Here is a 16,011-nt window from a genome sequence, read left to right as displayed (position 1 = left end):
TTCCGAGGAGAAAGCAAACGCACCATTAGCTGATAACAATGGTGGCAATGGAAGCTAATTTATCAAGCTAACGTTATCTTAAACAGTTTAACTGCTGGAGCAGATTAAAACGATGATGCCTCACACTTAGATCGTTGTCACTGGTTTCATCTTCACCCAATCACCCGTCGCATTTAGTAAAGTGAAGCCAAACTTTAGAAAGCGTTCATGTTCTTCTAGCCGGAGATTCAGAATTCCGAGGAGAAAGCGAACGCACCATTAGCGGAACGGAAGCTAACATATCAAGCTAACGTTATCTTAAACATTTTATTTACCTACCGAAGCAGATTAAGATGAGGATGTCTCACTTAGATCTTTGTCGCTGATTTCATCATCACCCAGTTACCCATCACATTTAGTGAAGTGGACCCAAGCTTTTCCCTCTTTCCTGTTCACTCTCTCTCTTTCTTAACTTTTTTTAATCACAATTGCCTATTTTTGCTCATTTTAAATATATTTTTAAACATTTTCTAAATTCTTTTTTATATTTTTACATTTTTTGTTTTTGTGAAGCGCATCCTGATTTTTTTCTTGAGAGGCGCTATAGAAATGATACTTTCTTCTTTTTCTTCTTCTTAGCGTGCGTTCTTTCTACCATGCTGCTCTGTTTACAACTCGCTCGCAGCGACCAATGTAACGCTTCTGTGCATGCGCAGCTGTCTAGGCAAGTTCTCGTTATGATGGACTGGTACCGAAACGAGGCACCGTTTCAAATGACGTGAATCGGTGCTGAGTCGGTACTGTGGAATTTGGTCGGTACCTTAAAAAGTACCGAATTCGGTACCCATCGCTACTCATGACACATAGATATTTCTTAACCCCTAATCAGAGCATCCGGTATCTGAAAGAAGGCATGATGTTCTGAAGTTCTTGGTAATATTCCATATTATCCCATAATATTAAAACAGAGCTCACGAGACGGTGACTCAGTTCTAGAGAAAGCTACGGAACGGCCGTAGGGAGTGAAACCTCTTTAACCCAGAGAATTTTTGACAAGCTGTCAAAACCCTGCTAAAAACTGCCTACCACTGACACAGCAAATGGTTCCTGCAGAACAAAGCTCACACAGCAAGATTCCTTAAGAATCCAAATCGAGACGCAAACTAGTTCCAACCTGTCGTGACCTGGAGACGACTCTGGACTGACCTGGTCGTACTGCGGTTTTTCCTACGGACTTCGGTACCTTGAGGTCACCTGACCCCCCGGCATCTCTGATCCAAAAGAGAGTCTCCACTGGGGGCACATAGACATGACAGACTGCGTCTGATGCCTTTTTGATAAGAACCTACTTCATAGTTTAATACAAACCAATTCTTTTGACATCCAGAACTCAGTTCTTCTAGATATGAAAGTTCTGATAACCTCACATTCACATATAGTTACCTTACATCACATTCCATCCTCCTAGATCCATCCATCACAATAATATTAGTTAACTTGTTGTGTTTTTAATTGTTTGAAAAATATATTCTTACTTTTTATAAACCTGACTCTCTTCTTGAATCAATACGAAGTGTTCAACAATCCCTGAATAAACAAAGAGTTCTAAATCTTCTGGTTAAACATTAAAGACCAATCAGACTGGATTTCCATATTTATATGGAAATTCACATCACATTGGTCAAAGTGTAGAGTGGTATATTAACCCTTTGATGCATGAATTATGAAATCTTCAACCATGATTTTTTAAACAATTTTTTTCATTCATCTTTAGGTGTGAATGAAACAAATTTCATATTTACACATTTTTTGTAACATTTAATTTACACATAGTTAATTACATGTCCACCTCAGTGGACAGAGTGCATTCTGAACATGAAATATGTTGGCTTGACTTACTGAAGTACAAATGGAGGGGCTCAAATGCAATAAAGTCTTCAACAGCTGTGCTTAATAGCAAAAATAAATAAATAACAATGTTGAGTACCTGTCCACTGTAGTGACCATTATGCATCAAAGGGTTAAGTTTTGAAAGCACACAAATACATGCAATAATTACCCTCTACACATGTTAAACATTTTATGTATCAGTTTGTACTGGAGATTGAATTTTTCTACAATAATTTTAGTCTAAAAAATCGCTAATATTGTCTGGCTGAATGTATCGCAATATATTGATATATCGTATCATCTCCCCGTATCGTATCGCCAGAATTTCACCAAGACACATCCCTGTTTGAAACTAGCTTCAGTCTAACTAGCCTTTAAAGTTGAAGTGTGCAGTTTCCTGGCGATAGGGGGCAGTACATACATTTCAGGGTAGTTTTACACCATATTGCCACACAGTCAACACCAATGTTACCATGCAATAATACAATATGTATAAAAAAATTTCAGAGAATGAATATGGAATTTGATTGCCCAAAGATACTAAAGTAAAATTTAGAAGTGTGCATACTTTTCTTTTCACGACTGTAGTGTTAGCTACATTTTAGACTACCATAAAAAATCTGATCACCTAAAAATAAATCACAATAAAATAAGTTTTCCTTATAGAAAAAAATTACAAGTATTTTCAACTTCATGATTTTGGTCCATGTAGTAAAAATACTAGACACTAGATTATTGCTGCCGCCCAAACCCAAAATAAAAAAATCGGCAGTATTGTTCTGATTAATCAGTAGCTGATAACATTCAGATTGAGTTGTGTAATGGCCAGTTTGAATTTTTGCTGTAATCTGAAATAATGAGGTTACACTCCCTGACTGCCCAGTGTGAGGCCCACTGCTGGGCTGGAACTGGACAGGCCGGCAATTGATGCAGGTTTGACAACTGGCCTTACAACAATTATGGTACCTGCTGCAATGTGAATACTGGAGCCTCATACTAAGAGAAAAGCCAAGCAGAAGCCTGTTGGCAAGTGTTGAGGTTTAAAAACAAAAATTAAACTTGAAATACCATAAATTACTAAGTGAAATTTTGTGTCAGGAGAGGAACTATTGGAGATGAGGAGGAGGGGTAGATATAAATCTGTTTAGTCACTAAGACAGATGAGAGGAAAAACACACTTAAAGAAGATTAATTACTTATGTCTTAGTTTTCTATCATCTGCCCAATTGTTGTACACGGAAGTCAAATCTCTCATTAACCAGCGGTGAATTTTCCCCAGTTTAATGGTTGATATTTATCTGCATTTACTAGAGAAGCTCCTCAACAAGAAACATTCCCACCTCAGCTTCCGAGACATTTATGTAATGCTGAGCTGTAGCCAAAGTGTTATTAGCTTCCACACTGGAAGAATGTGTAGGAGAGAGGTGATTTCAAGGTGACTGTAAAGTGCAACTCAAAAGCAGACAGATGGCGCGTCTGTATCCAGAACAGACCAGCAGGACCGCCATCGTACACCAGCCACACAAAATATTAATCTTTCCTGAAGCACGGTAACAACATGAACATGGACTTAATATTCCCTCCATATATTCTGGTCTTTTTACTCAAGGTACTGTGAAGAAATTTAAACCTTATTACAGATTCCTGCGGATACCCAAATATGTTTCATTAGGAGAGAGAAGGCGGGGAAATAATGCAACAGCTAAACTCTGCCATACATATTCTTACTTGTTAATTGTCTGCCCTGCAGAAACATGGCCCCGTGACTAAAATACATTATAAGCAGTAATAAAGTCCAATACCAATACAATTCTAAGCTTTCTGTGACAAACCTCAAGATTGATTTGCTTGGGATTTTGAAAATAATTATCGTCGTCGTCGTCGTCGTCTTCCTCCGCTTATCCGGGTCCGGGTCGCGGGGGCAGCATCCCAACTAGGGAGCTCCAGGCCGTCCTCTCCCCGGCCTTGTCCACCAGCTCCTCCGGCAGGACCCCAAGGCGTTCCCGGACCAGATTGGAGATGTAACCTCTCCAACGTGTCCTGGGTCGACCCGGGGGCCTTCTGCCGGCAGGACATGCCCGAAACACCTCCCCGGGGAGGCGTCCAGGAGGCATCCTGACCAGATGCCCAAACCACCTCAACTGGCTCCTTTCGATCCGGAGGAGCAGCGGTTCTACTCCGAGTCCCTCCCGAATGTCCGAGCTCCTCACCCTATCTCTAAGGCTGAGCCCGGCCACCCTACGGAGGAAACTCATTTCGGCCGCTTGTATCCGCGATCTCGTTCTTTCGGTCATTACCCAAAGCTCATGACCATAGGTGAGGATTGGGACGTAGATCGACCGGTAAATCGAGAGCCTGGCTTTCTGGCTCAGCTCCCTCTTCCCCACGACAGATCGGCTCAGCGTCCGCATCACTGCAGACGCCGAACCAATCCGCCTGTCGATCTCCCGATCCCTCCTACCCTCACTCGTGAACAAGACCCCGAGATACTTAAACTCCTCCACTTGAGGTAGGACCTCTCCCCCGACCCGGAGGTGGCAAGCCACCCTTTTCCGGTCGAGAACCATGGTCTCGGATTTGGAGGTGCTGATCCTCATCCCAGCCGCTTCACATTCGGCCGCGAACCTACCCAGCAAGAGCTGAAGGTCAGAGCTGGATGAAGCTAGGAGGACCACATCATCCGCAAAAAGCAGAGACGAGATTCTCCTGCCACCAAACTCGACACACTCCACACCACGGCTGCGTCTAGAAATTCTGTCCATAAAAGTGATGAACAGAACCGGTGACAAAGGGCAGCCCTGGCGGAGTCCAACCCTCACTGGGAACAGGTCCGACTTACTACCGGCTATGCGGACCAAACTCACCAAATAATAAAATAATTATTTTTTTATTTTTATTATTTGACATTATGGATAAATCCTAGCCTGGCAAGCCTACATAATATATTTATTTAGTCTGGTAATGCTCCATTGACGGCTCTTGGTGGTGGGGTGGGTTCTACCATTGTATTTCAAATTATCTCCGCTACTGGACAATAAACAACGTGACGTACTCACCGCAATGGATGTCGGTAAACGAGGCGTCGCTGTTGAAGAAGGCAAAAATATATCCTTTTGTCTACAAAAAGAACTTAAATACATCTATCTGCTCCTGAATCTAATAAAGCCCAAGTCCAAATAGTCCAGCATTGATAGCTGTTTCAAATGAGCTGTCGCCATTTTGTTCCACTCAGTTGCTTTATCCCACCTACCAGATGAATAGAGGGCCCTGGTTGGCCCACAAAGCAGATAGAGCACTGTGATTGGCCCACAATTGTCATTTACCGATAGCTGTTGCAGTGAGTATGTCACATTCATTGTCCAGTAGCATGCGGAGATCATTTGAATGACAACGGTAGAACCCGCCCCACAACCGAGAGCCGTCAATGGAGCGTTGCCAGACTAAATAATACATTTATTTAGTCTGGCTTGCCAGGCTAGAACACAGCACCAACCATCATCAATTGGAGATCTCAACGGTTTACCTTTTAGAATCATGACTACAAACCACATCTTACCCTGCTGCCTTAAGATAAAGTGTGGGCGTCATATATTCCCAGCCTGTCCGATTGCTGCCAGTCTGTTGCTAAAAAGAGACTTGTATAAGACGAGTTATCCTTTGATATGATTGTTTCTGTTTCTCCGTTGCAGTTGGACAAGGGAAAATATTTTCGGGTTTGTTGAGAGAAAAGATGACCTTACTGGATATGCACAAACCCAGTTCCCCTCCCTGTGCTGCCATCTTGATCAAAGTCCAACAGGAATCTCAAAGTGGCACGAGAGGAGCTTTTCAGGACTGACGGAGCTGAGTTATGAAGCCCGATGACAACAGAGGGTGGCTTGGCATAGTTCTTACCAAGCATTTTTATCTGAAAGGATAGGAAACCGTAAAGGAATAGCTCGGCCATTTTAAAAGTGTAAAAGTTTTAAATAATTGCTATCTTACTAGTAGATAGCTTCCTCAACAGCCTCTGTTTGGAGAAATTGATTTTGGCATCCAACTTTTACCAGACCTTTCCATCACACTTAGGCGTCATGTAACATCCGTAAATCGTAGTACGCAGCAATTACCCACCATTATATTCAATGACTGCATTCCCATTGGCCGCAAATTGCCCCATTTTGGATATGTCCCATTAGCATAGTGCACACCGCTCTGCAAAATTTACACTTCAAGTCCATTTTTTTTACACGCTACGCTTCCAGGAATTAAAACAAAAGCAATGTGAAACATCCAGCAACAGTGAAAACAAAAATCGCATGTAGATTTCCAGTTGCTTAACTGGTAACAATACAGTGACTGAGGTAAACATAACAAAACATAAGCAGCAGTCTTTTTAGATGTTGCCGTCTTTCTCCTTGCTTGTTATTGAGTGAACGGCCAAAATCATGCATGGTCTTACAATGCTCTGGTTATTTAGTGACTTTGTGGGGCCAGCTGCATGGAAGACTTTCGCTGCCATTTTGCATCCCAGTGGGTAGGGAGATAGCAGGTAAAATGCATCTATTAACTATGTGGTTGTCTGGTTGTCCCTAGGCGCATTACAAGGCTGGAGGTGAGAGAGCATTCTCGGTCCATAGCTCTGGAATTCACATCCCCTCTAGGTAAGGCAGGCAATCTCCCTTGGTGTTTTTAAATCCCGCCTTAAATCACATAATTTTTGTCAGACGTTTTTAAACACTATTTCATTTTCTTCTTTGATTTTTATATTCTAGTAGAATGTCTTATCATTTATCTATTTGTCCTTGATTCAGTTTAAAATGCCATATTTCATTGGTGGTTTTATTTTAACTAATTGTTTATTTTGATTTTTTTGTTTTCTTAGCTTTTTTGCTAACGTTCAGCACTTTAGTCAGTTTTAATGCTGTGTTGAAAGTGCTCAATAAATAAATTGGTACGGTACAGTATGGTATAGTATGGTATGGTACGGTACACTACGGTGTTGTATGGTATGGTATGGTATGGTACGGTACAGTGTAGTATGGTATGGTATGGTACGGTACAGTACAGTGTAGTATGGTATGGTTATGGTTATGGTATGGTATGGTACGGTACGGTACAGTGTAGTATGGTATGGTATGGTATGGTATGGTATGGTATGGTATGGTACGGTACGGTGTGTTGCAGGACATGCCACTTGCACATTCTGTGGAATGGCCGGCAAAGCTAGCTGATTTTTTATCTAACAGTTGTTTACATGGAATTTTATAATAATTTAATAGTGTAAATATTACCAAAAGTAGCTAAATGCCATTTTATTTCATTTTAATTTCTTGCAACAAAGGACCAAAGTTGTTCGAACAACCTACAAAAAAATCCTAAACATTTATAAAACATGGTTTTATAGTCTAAAAGTCTGAAGATATATCACATTTTTATTGTGGAAAATAGACAAAAACATTTTTTTGAAGACCAAGAAAACAGAAAACTAAACAACACAATAAGTTCAGGGAATTTTTCTATCTTCTTTTTAAAAAGAGTGGCTGGTGCCTATCTCAGCAGTCAACAGGGGCAAAAAGGGTGGGGTACACCCTGGACAGATTGCCAGTCCATTGCAGGGCATGATTTATTCCCTCTGATGAAAATACTTTCTGTTGAGCAAGTAAATATGACTGTTTAGATATGCAAAAATGTAACTATGTTTGGAGTACACTCCCAGTTGCTTAATGAATTTCACCTGTGCAGCAAAATGTTTGCACACCATTGGTATAAAAGAAAAATACAAAAATATTTGCAGGAACCCCTTAAGAGTTTAGGGCTGCTTTAAGATGGCAGCAATACACTTTGGTGTTGGCTGTTTGCACATAAACTCTAATTTACCAAATCCAGCAGGAAACAGGTACGTTTTACCCAGAAATCTTTTTTTAAATGGTACAAGTACTTCAAACAAATTTCCTTCCATGAGATTCAAGACGTCTGGCATTTTCTTCTAAAAGTGGGATGATGGCAAACTGAGCCTATTATCTCAAGTGAAATCAAAACTCAGAGTGACGGATTTGAGGAAGCCAGGCGACTCACAACTTGTTTGACAATTGTTCAGAGTACAACAGTCGAGTTGTGATGCATCGGGCTCAAACTCAACACCCTCCTCTATAAAACAGACATAGCTAATGGTGACAACTCAATAAGTGCCAGTAAATGGACAGAAATAGTGATTTGTCCTTGAGGAAAATGGTCATCTCTTCTGAGGAGTTTCACTGACAGCAGAAATAGAGTGTTTTAGGCCGGTATCACATTACCAGTGAGTACTTGTCTGGATCCCTCAGTGGTGTCCTGTGTCAGATATTGTCTAACTCAGTGATAAATCACAGAGAAATACTTCTGTAAGCCAACACCCCCCACTTGCGTTAATTTGGCGCTCATTAGCAGTGCGAAACATGACTCTGCATAAAATGCTGCAGATTTGATTCCATTTTACGAGAGATCATGGCAGCCAGTGTTAACGAGGGCTGAGTTTCACTGGATATTGTGTCGAATAGACAAGTGGTGACTAAAGCATTGGTTCACGGCAAGTGTTAAATTAAGTTTGATGGCTGCTACTTAGGCAGTTAATGGATTTGGAGGATTCTTAAAGGTGCTCCCTTGCCTCACAGACACACGTTAGCACTCTTAGTAACATATGGAGATTTGCTCCCTGGACCGACTGTAGGCCAAATTGGCTTCGAAACCATAAGCTGCACACCCCAAAGGACCTTGCCCTGCTTAAGTGATTTATTCCCTTAAGCTTAGCAGTGTTGCTGCTGTAATTACAGGAAATTGAAACAAACCTTTGGATCAGGAGGTGCCCGCTCTTCTCGGCTGCCAGCAAATGTGAAGGAGTCGACTTTTGGCGGAGCTGACATGTGGGGCGCTCGTTAACACTGCAGCTCAATCAGCGCCATCTCTGGCCTAACATGCCAGTGAGGAGTCACACAGTAAATTATGGCATCACACATAGACATAAGACCAGTTTCCTTCTTACTTTTTACCATTTAGGCAATAGTTGATTGGTTACTTTGTTTATTTTTGTGGAACGAGAAGCAAAAGTTGGCAAAAAAGGTTGTGTACCCAGAAGGAATGGTCCAATTTGGGAGTGACTTGGTACACAACCAAACCAATGATGAAGGTGTACAGGATTCAGTTTGGAAGGGATTGGCAGATCTAAAAGGAACACCAGAGTGCAAAGGTCTTGGCCTCTTAATTGGAATGACAGTGATTAGAAAGACTTGTACGCCCGTTAGACAGCATTACCAGAACATTAAGTGTTTGCATCAGGCCACAGTATTATATAGAGAAATTGCCTGACAAATCCTTCATCCGTAAATGGTCCCCCTCTCCAACTTGCTTTACCTCTTTCATTTGGTGAAACCTAAATAAATCTTACATTGATGGTTTGATTAATAGCTCTGACTGATGCTATTTAACCTGCCTTATATTCCTTTGCTGGCCCTTCAATCAGCTGTTCACCTGCTTTGGGTTAAACCAAAAACTGGACTGAAACTAGGGCTGAACGATTAATTGCATATGCAATGAAATTGCAATGTGACAAAAGGAGATTTTCTAATCGCAAAGGCATTTGACTGTCAGCGAGTGGTTAGCACAATGCTAATATACACTGAAAAACCCATAGGGATGCTAATGCTAATATTACAGATTACATTCTTACAAATTAGGAACGTGCCAAATTATTACATCTGGAGTCTAATAAAATATAAAACTGCTACTAATTAATTTTTTTCATTACTTGTGAGTGTTTATGTAGACAAATAAACTTGTTGATATGATATGTAGATAAATATGTAGATACATAAACTTGTTTATACTTGTTTTTTTGTTTCCGTTAGTTGAAAAATGAGAAAAGCACATTGAGAAAATAATTGTGAAGCAAATCGCAATTGCAATATTGAAAAAAAATTTGCAATTAGATTATTTTTCTAAATCGTTCAGCCCCAACTGAAACTCACAGGCTTTTTTTAGTCATGGCTTCCAAACTCATGCACAAACTGCCTTTAAATATTTTACTCAGCCTGAGTAATTTTAAAATTGTACTTGGACATACAGAAATGAGCTGACCAGTGTTTGAACGATTGGGTGGTTGTGGACGCCCACACAGGTCATGAGGGCTCGGGTCAGCCAAGTCAGAGACTGTGGGAGAATCATCGTATTGTTTTGGCTCTGCTTCCAGAAAAAAACAACATGGCAGCTTCTGTATATGAGATAACTCTTTGTTATCAGCCAGAGGGGTTCATTGTCTTAAGTGTTGACTGGTCTAAAGGCATGGTGTGACCCAGTAACCTTAAGGTGGGCACTGATGATGAGTCACCAATGAAACTCGGTTTTAAATTACCAATTATGACCACCAGGTGCATCTATGATTAGAAATATCGTACATCCATGGTTTCCCAGTAATTGATCGTTTGGACTGATGAGGTTTAGTAATGACCTTTCAATTAGGGATGTCCCATTCCAATATCGATATCGGAAGTAATTCGATATTGGCCCAAAAACTGTGTATCGGATTATTAAGGTTCACATTTTTGCAACCAATGGTTAAAAAAAAATTCTTTTTTTTCATACCGTTATTGGCTCTTGTTCTCTGATTGAGTAATATCACTTGATCAAGCCTTTCATACATTCTACACTGTGAAATAGGTAAAGGTATGTATGATTTGTGCTGATATCTTATCGGATTGATATCGGTATCGGTCATTGCTGAAGGCTGCAATATCAGTATCGTATCGGAGGTCAAAAAGTTGTATTGGGACATCCCTACTTTTAATAGCAACATCCCTTTACCATCATATGCTGTAAACATGTGTCCATGTCATTATACTCTCCGCAACTCAATGGCTGCTTTAATAAGACACAGGGCAGGCAAATCAGCGTAAAACTGCCGCCACGGTGTATCTTGGCAAAGTATGGCGATGCACGAATTTTGTGGATTTCATTCCACCAAGCTTGGTATTAATATTACCACAATGCTGCACTTGTGAATGAAGATTACGACTTGGCGCAACAGAGGGTGACGTCATGATCACGGTTGGAATGCCTGCCGAGCCCCGGATGGCAACTATAATGAAGATAAATGTAAACACAGGCAGTCTAAAATAGAGCTGAAACAACTAATCGATTTAATCGATTATAATCGATTATTAAAATAGTTAACAACTTTTTTAGTCATCGATTAGTTGTTTAATAATCATATTTTACCGCATAAAGTCTATTTTTTACCACAATCTGACATCGGTTACAAGCTGTTAAATTTGCCGCCAGTGTGTGGCAGTAATGAGCCACTGATCTACCAGTGGAGCCGTAGAAGAAGAAATGAGCCAATGGGTGCCCTCGGTTTTCATGACGTATCACGTTACTGACGCTCATCTTGCTGTGAGAAAATGGCGGAACAAGAGGAAATACGGAAGAAAAATAGAAGCGACAAAACTGAAGAGAAACCCCGGACAAAAACCTCACGAGTATGGGAGCACATTTGAGACGAAAGCATGTGGGGGCTGATGCAGCAGAGGAAGAGCACCGCGGTCAAGTGAGCCGTCATTTGGAAGAGCCAGCCCGGTAAGTAACAGAAAATAAACAAGCTGGACTTAGTGTTTTAGCTGAGTTCGTTATAGTGGATGTTAAACATGTTTTTTTGCCGCGCCAGTCTACGGTGTTCTACTTCTGATTGACTAGATGCAATCGTGAATCTCCTCCGTGTTGTGTATCATGCGCTTGCCAAATTTAGCACGTCTGTTTTTAAGAATGTTCTCGTTAAGAGAAAAACGGCACAAACCCATAACTATGTTCCTCATTCAAAAAAGGACAACTCCGCGGAGAAAAATATACAGACAAGCTGTGTCCAGGTGAATATAACGCGGCATAGTTGTACACTTTCAATTTTTAAATACAGGAGAAATTCAGAAAAAGTCATTTTTTTACTATTAAAAGGCTGTTTTACTATCTAACGCTGTAAAACGCCTCACAACACATTTTTATCATGTTTCTTAAACAGTATTACACAAAATAAACATTTTTCACATTTCTCTGGCTAATTTAAACACTCCCGACTCAAAGTAAAAACCTCATGAGCTTCTTACTTAGAGCTTTTTAATAGTAAAAATGTTTTACTTTTTTTCTGAATATCTCCTGTTGCGGGCTATTTTGTAGAACGTAACCCTCAAAATAAATGATCACTGTATATTGTTAATTAATTCAAATAATATAATATTGATTTAGTGTTGTAGTGTGTGTGCTGCTTTATTTTATATGTGTACTTATTTCAGTCTATTTGTGTTTCTTATGCAGAAAAAAACAAGCAACGATGGACAACTACATGGGGAAGAAGACACTCACCCCCCAGCAATTCATACCACTTACAAACTCTATTCTAAACATGCTGGTAAAAGACATGAGGCCACTATCCATGGTGGAAGGAGCAGGCTTCCAGCTAATGCTAAAAATTATTCTGGACTGATATTTTGCACTATTTAGCTCATTTTATACTGCTGACTGTGTTCATGTGCAATAAAATAGATTGCAGTCAACTGCACAATTCTCTTATGTTTTTTTGTTCTTAACTGAAATGCATCCATCACTTGTATAGGTTAAATAGCTAAACAATAACAAATCGATTAATCGATTAATCGAAAAAATAATCGACAGATTAATCGATTATGAAAATAATCGTTAGTTGCAGCCCTAGTCTAAAAGATAAAAGGGAAGTCCATGGCAGTGCTGAAGCTGCCTCCACACACCCTTTATACCACCATTGTGTAATCTATTGTGAAAAACACATGATGGTGCCACATTACCACCCTAGTCTGACCACTTATGAATGACCACTTATGATGCCGGCTCAGTTTTGCAGCAAATTGGCGGCATTGTATGGTGAAAGGGTAAAATATTAGGATTAGGGTTACTGGGTCAAAGAAGCTGTTTGGGAGAATCAGTGATGGATAATTAAAGTATCAAACTGATCTCCTAAAATAATTTTTGAAAAAAAGTTAAAGGAAATATTTTATACTTTGATATACTAATAAATGTTTTTGAGCAATTTACTTGGGGATGTGTAAGTGTCTAAAAGTACTACATTAAAAAGTCCACCACAGGATCAGGTCCACACAAGTAGTCAACATTGTTTTCAGTCAGATTTTTATTGGCAACAAGCGAGAGACACTCAATTGTAGGAAAAATATAGTTTTTTTTTTTGCTCAAATCACACTGAATTGGTGAGTATATTTTACAAATGGCTGAGTGTATTATAGAGTTTCAACCATATTCATTAGGGATGCACAATATATCAGAATCAATATCGGTATCGGCCAATGTTAGTCATTTTATTACATATCGGTATCGGTTTGATAAATAAAACTGGACCGATATTAAAAACTGGTGTTTTTTCCATCTTGTTTCAATTTGTTTATCTGTTTCAGAGGGTGAGGGGGGTGATGTGTATTTGTTTAGTCATGTGACAGTGATTGTAATCGTCTCAGAAGAGTAGATGTGTGTGGTGTGTGTACTTAATAATGTAAATTCAGCTTTAATAGTTGTCATTCTATACAAAATCTTCTGCTTTTAGAAGCATTAATGTCAGTATATTGGTATTGGCAAATATCGGTTATCAGTCAAAACATTGATAATAATATCGGATATTGGTATCGGCCCAAAAATTTCATATCGGTGCATTCCTAATATTCATATATTTTGCTTGTCATAATTCAGTCTAAACGTTTTTAATTTACTCTGTTCGCAACATCACTTCATGTAATTTTCCATTTGGTCACCAAACCCTCTCAAAAGTATTCACTTTTCTTGCACTTTTTAATTTACAGAAACCAAACTGAGAAGACTTCCAGACGGGTTCCAGATGCTAAAACCTGACAACATGACAACCTTGATGGAAAACAAATTGCCATTTTAATTTGTGAGGGACTTCTTAAACCATCTGGAAACATCCAGGAGCGTTCTCGGTTGCAGGGCCTTGCTCTTGTGTCACTGGAACTGAAAATAACAGATTGAGGACAATCCCGTGTTGGACTGTCTGGAACCAGTCTCAGTTTGGTTTTCACCAGTCAGAAAGTGCATCAAATGTAGGTGTGAGGGGTTGAAAAGCGGTCAAATGCAAAGCAATTGATGCAATACAAGGTCACTTTTTAACCAAGTTATGGCAATCCCAATTACATCACATTCAACAATTTGGGTTGCAAAAGTGTCCCACGAATTAGGGGATTTTACATCTCCAGCTTGTTGCCAGCAGTCCCAGCTAGGTGAGATATTAGCATTAGTATTTTTTGGTTAAAATTGTGTTTTTCTTGCAGTTTTCTGCGTCTGAGTCCCTGTTGGTCCTGTGGTGACCCATAGACTCTTGGTGAGTTATTTGTAGCAGTTTTCACAGGAGTGAAGAAGAGTGTAGCTTTGCACTTCTTTAGAATCAACTACAGATATATAAAACATACATGAAGGAGTGATTTGGTTACATGTGGCAAAATAAATTTAAAAAAAAAGTATAGTATTTTTTATTTTCCAACAAGGAAATAAACATTTTCATGACAACAGAATCATTTGGATTATTTTATTGTGATATTAAATACTAAATATGCTAATAGGTTATTACTCATTAGAATATTTATGCCTATATTTGTGAATCAAATCGTCATTATTACAAGGGGTCAGTGAACGCGACATAAAACCAGTGAAATTGAAAAGATTAGGATGAGGAGATGATTATGTTAAAGTTCAGTAAACGCATCGTTGACTCTGTTATCTGGTTGAATAATTAGTTTGAAAATGTAAAACTCAGCCGAAGTGAGTTCAAAAATGATGGAGTGAAATAATTGGCGCTGATTTCATGAGAAGAGGGAGTGCCCCCCCTTTACTAGTCACCACTCACTTTTTGCTCTTTTGGACGCTCTTCTTGTCCTTCTTGTTCATCACCACCGGCACGCAGCTCGTCAGCTCCGTCCAGTCCGCGTGCAAGCCGCAGCTCCAGCCGGTGGAGAACCGGGAGAAGAGCCACGACTCGGCTTTCCCCGGCCGGTGGCAGGTGCACTTCCGCTGGCCGGCTAGGCAGTCGCACGGCTGCTCCAGCTGGATGTTCTTCACCAGGTGTCGCCCGAACGTCGTCCCGCCCGTCTTCTGGATGTGCAGGAACACCATCACGTCGTCCCCGCGGATGTTGAAGTCGACGTGCCGGTCCAGGTCCCGCTCTGTGAAGTTGAACTTAGACGTGATTTTGGAGGGGAAGTCGTCGTCCGCCTCGGGCTCCGTGTAAACTAAGTCGAAGCCGGAGGAGGACTTGTAAAAAAGCCCCTTGTCCTCGCTTCGGAAGTAGCAGGTGTTGCTGTCGGCTGGACACACGTACTGGTAGCCGATCATCAGGAAGAGGACCGCAGCGATGGGAATGAAGATGAGTCTGTTGAACTTATCCTCCATGGTGGAAAACTGTAAATCACGCCGTCGGCACAAACCTTAACGAGATGCCCGCGTGGCTGCCCTCGCGCCCCCGTCTCATCCTGTGCGTTCGGCCGGGGCTCGGGGCTCTTCGGTCGCCTGGAGCTGGAGCTCAAGTCCCAATAACGTGAACATTTCCCCCGCAGCGTCCCGCACCGCGCAGCACTCCACTTCTCAAACTTGTCTATTTAATTGTTTCTCTAAACTAACCGGACATACTTTCCCTCTTCAACGTGCCAAATTAGCCCCATTACTCTTTAGCGATGCGACCTTGTTGGTGGCGCCGGGGAGGAGCGATTCATCCCCGCTCTAGAGCGCTCCGGATCGGCTGTCCTGCCACTCACTGATCGGTATCTGAGCCGATAGCACCAGCGGCAAGACAGGCGCGTGCAACAGTGGCGTTTCCGGTAATGACTTTCAAAATAAGTCTTCAAAGATTATAGTTTTTATCTGCATCTAAATTCAGAAGAATATGAGTTACATCGACGGATGTAATCCATTTTTTAATCTGAGATATTTTTTTCTTTTATTTAAAAGCTTGTAGACTCTGAAAAATGTAACTGGACTTCTTTATGTCATTGAAGATGTTTAATTATTTCCTAATTCAAACAGCAAAATTCAGAGTACCTCCTGACATAACTCTCATTAAAGTGACAGTGTGTAGTTTCCCTGGTGATGGGGGCA

General features: G+C 40.6%; 1 protein-coding gene across 1 annotated transcript in view; it reads right to left on the bottom strand.

Annotated features, from left to right (window-relative positions):
• hs6st3a (heparan sulfate 6-O-sulfotransferase 3a) overlaps window positions 1-15,702 on the bottom strand; it is a 44,490-nt gene extending 28,788 nt beyond the window's left edge. Inside the window, exon 1 of the mRNA XM_015952430.3 lies at window positions 14,768-15,702. Coding sequence (XP_015807916.3) covers window positions 14,768-15,309 — 542 coding nt within the window. The 5' untranslated portion in view covers window positions 15,310-15,702. The remainder of the gene's footprint in view (window positions 1-14,767) is intronic.
• Window positions 15,703-16,011: the final 309 nt, after the last annotated feature.

The sequence above is a fragment of the Nothobranchius furzeri genome, chromosome 14 (assembly GCF_043380555.1).
Source record: "Nothobranchius furzeri strain GRZ-AD chromosome 14, NfurGRZ-RIMD1, whole genome shotgun sequence".
In the NCBI taxonomy this organism is placed as follows: Eukaryota; Metazoa; Chordata; class Actinopteri; order Cyprinodontiformes; family Nothobranchiidae; genus Nothobranchius; species Nothobranchius furzeri.
The sequence above is the reverse complement of the archived record's forward strand: the minus strand, read 5'-3'. Positions and strand labels throughout refer to the sequence as shown.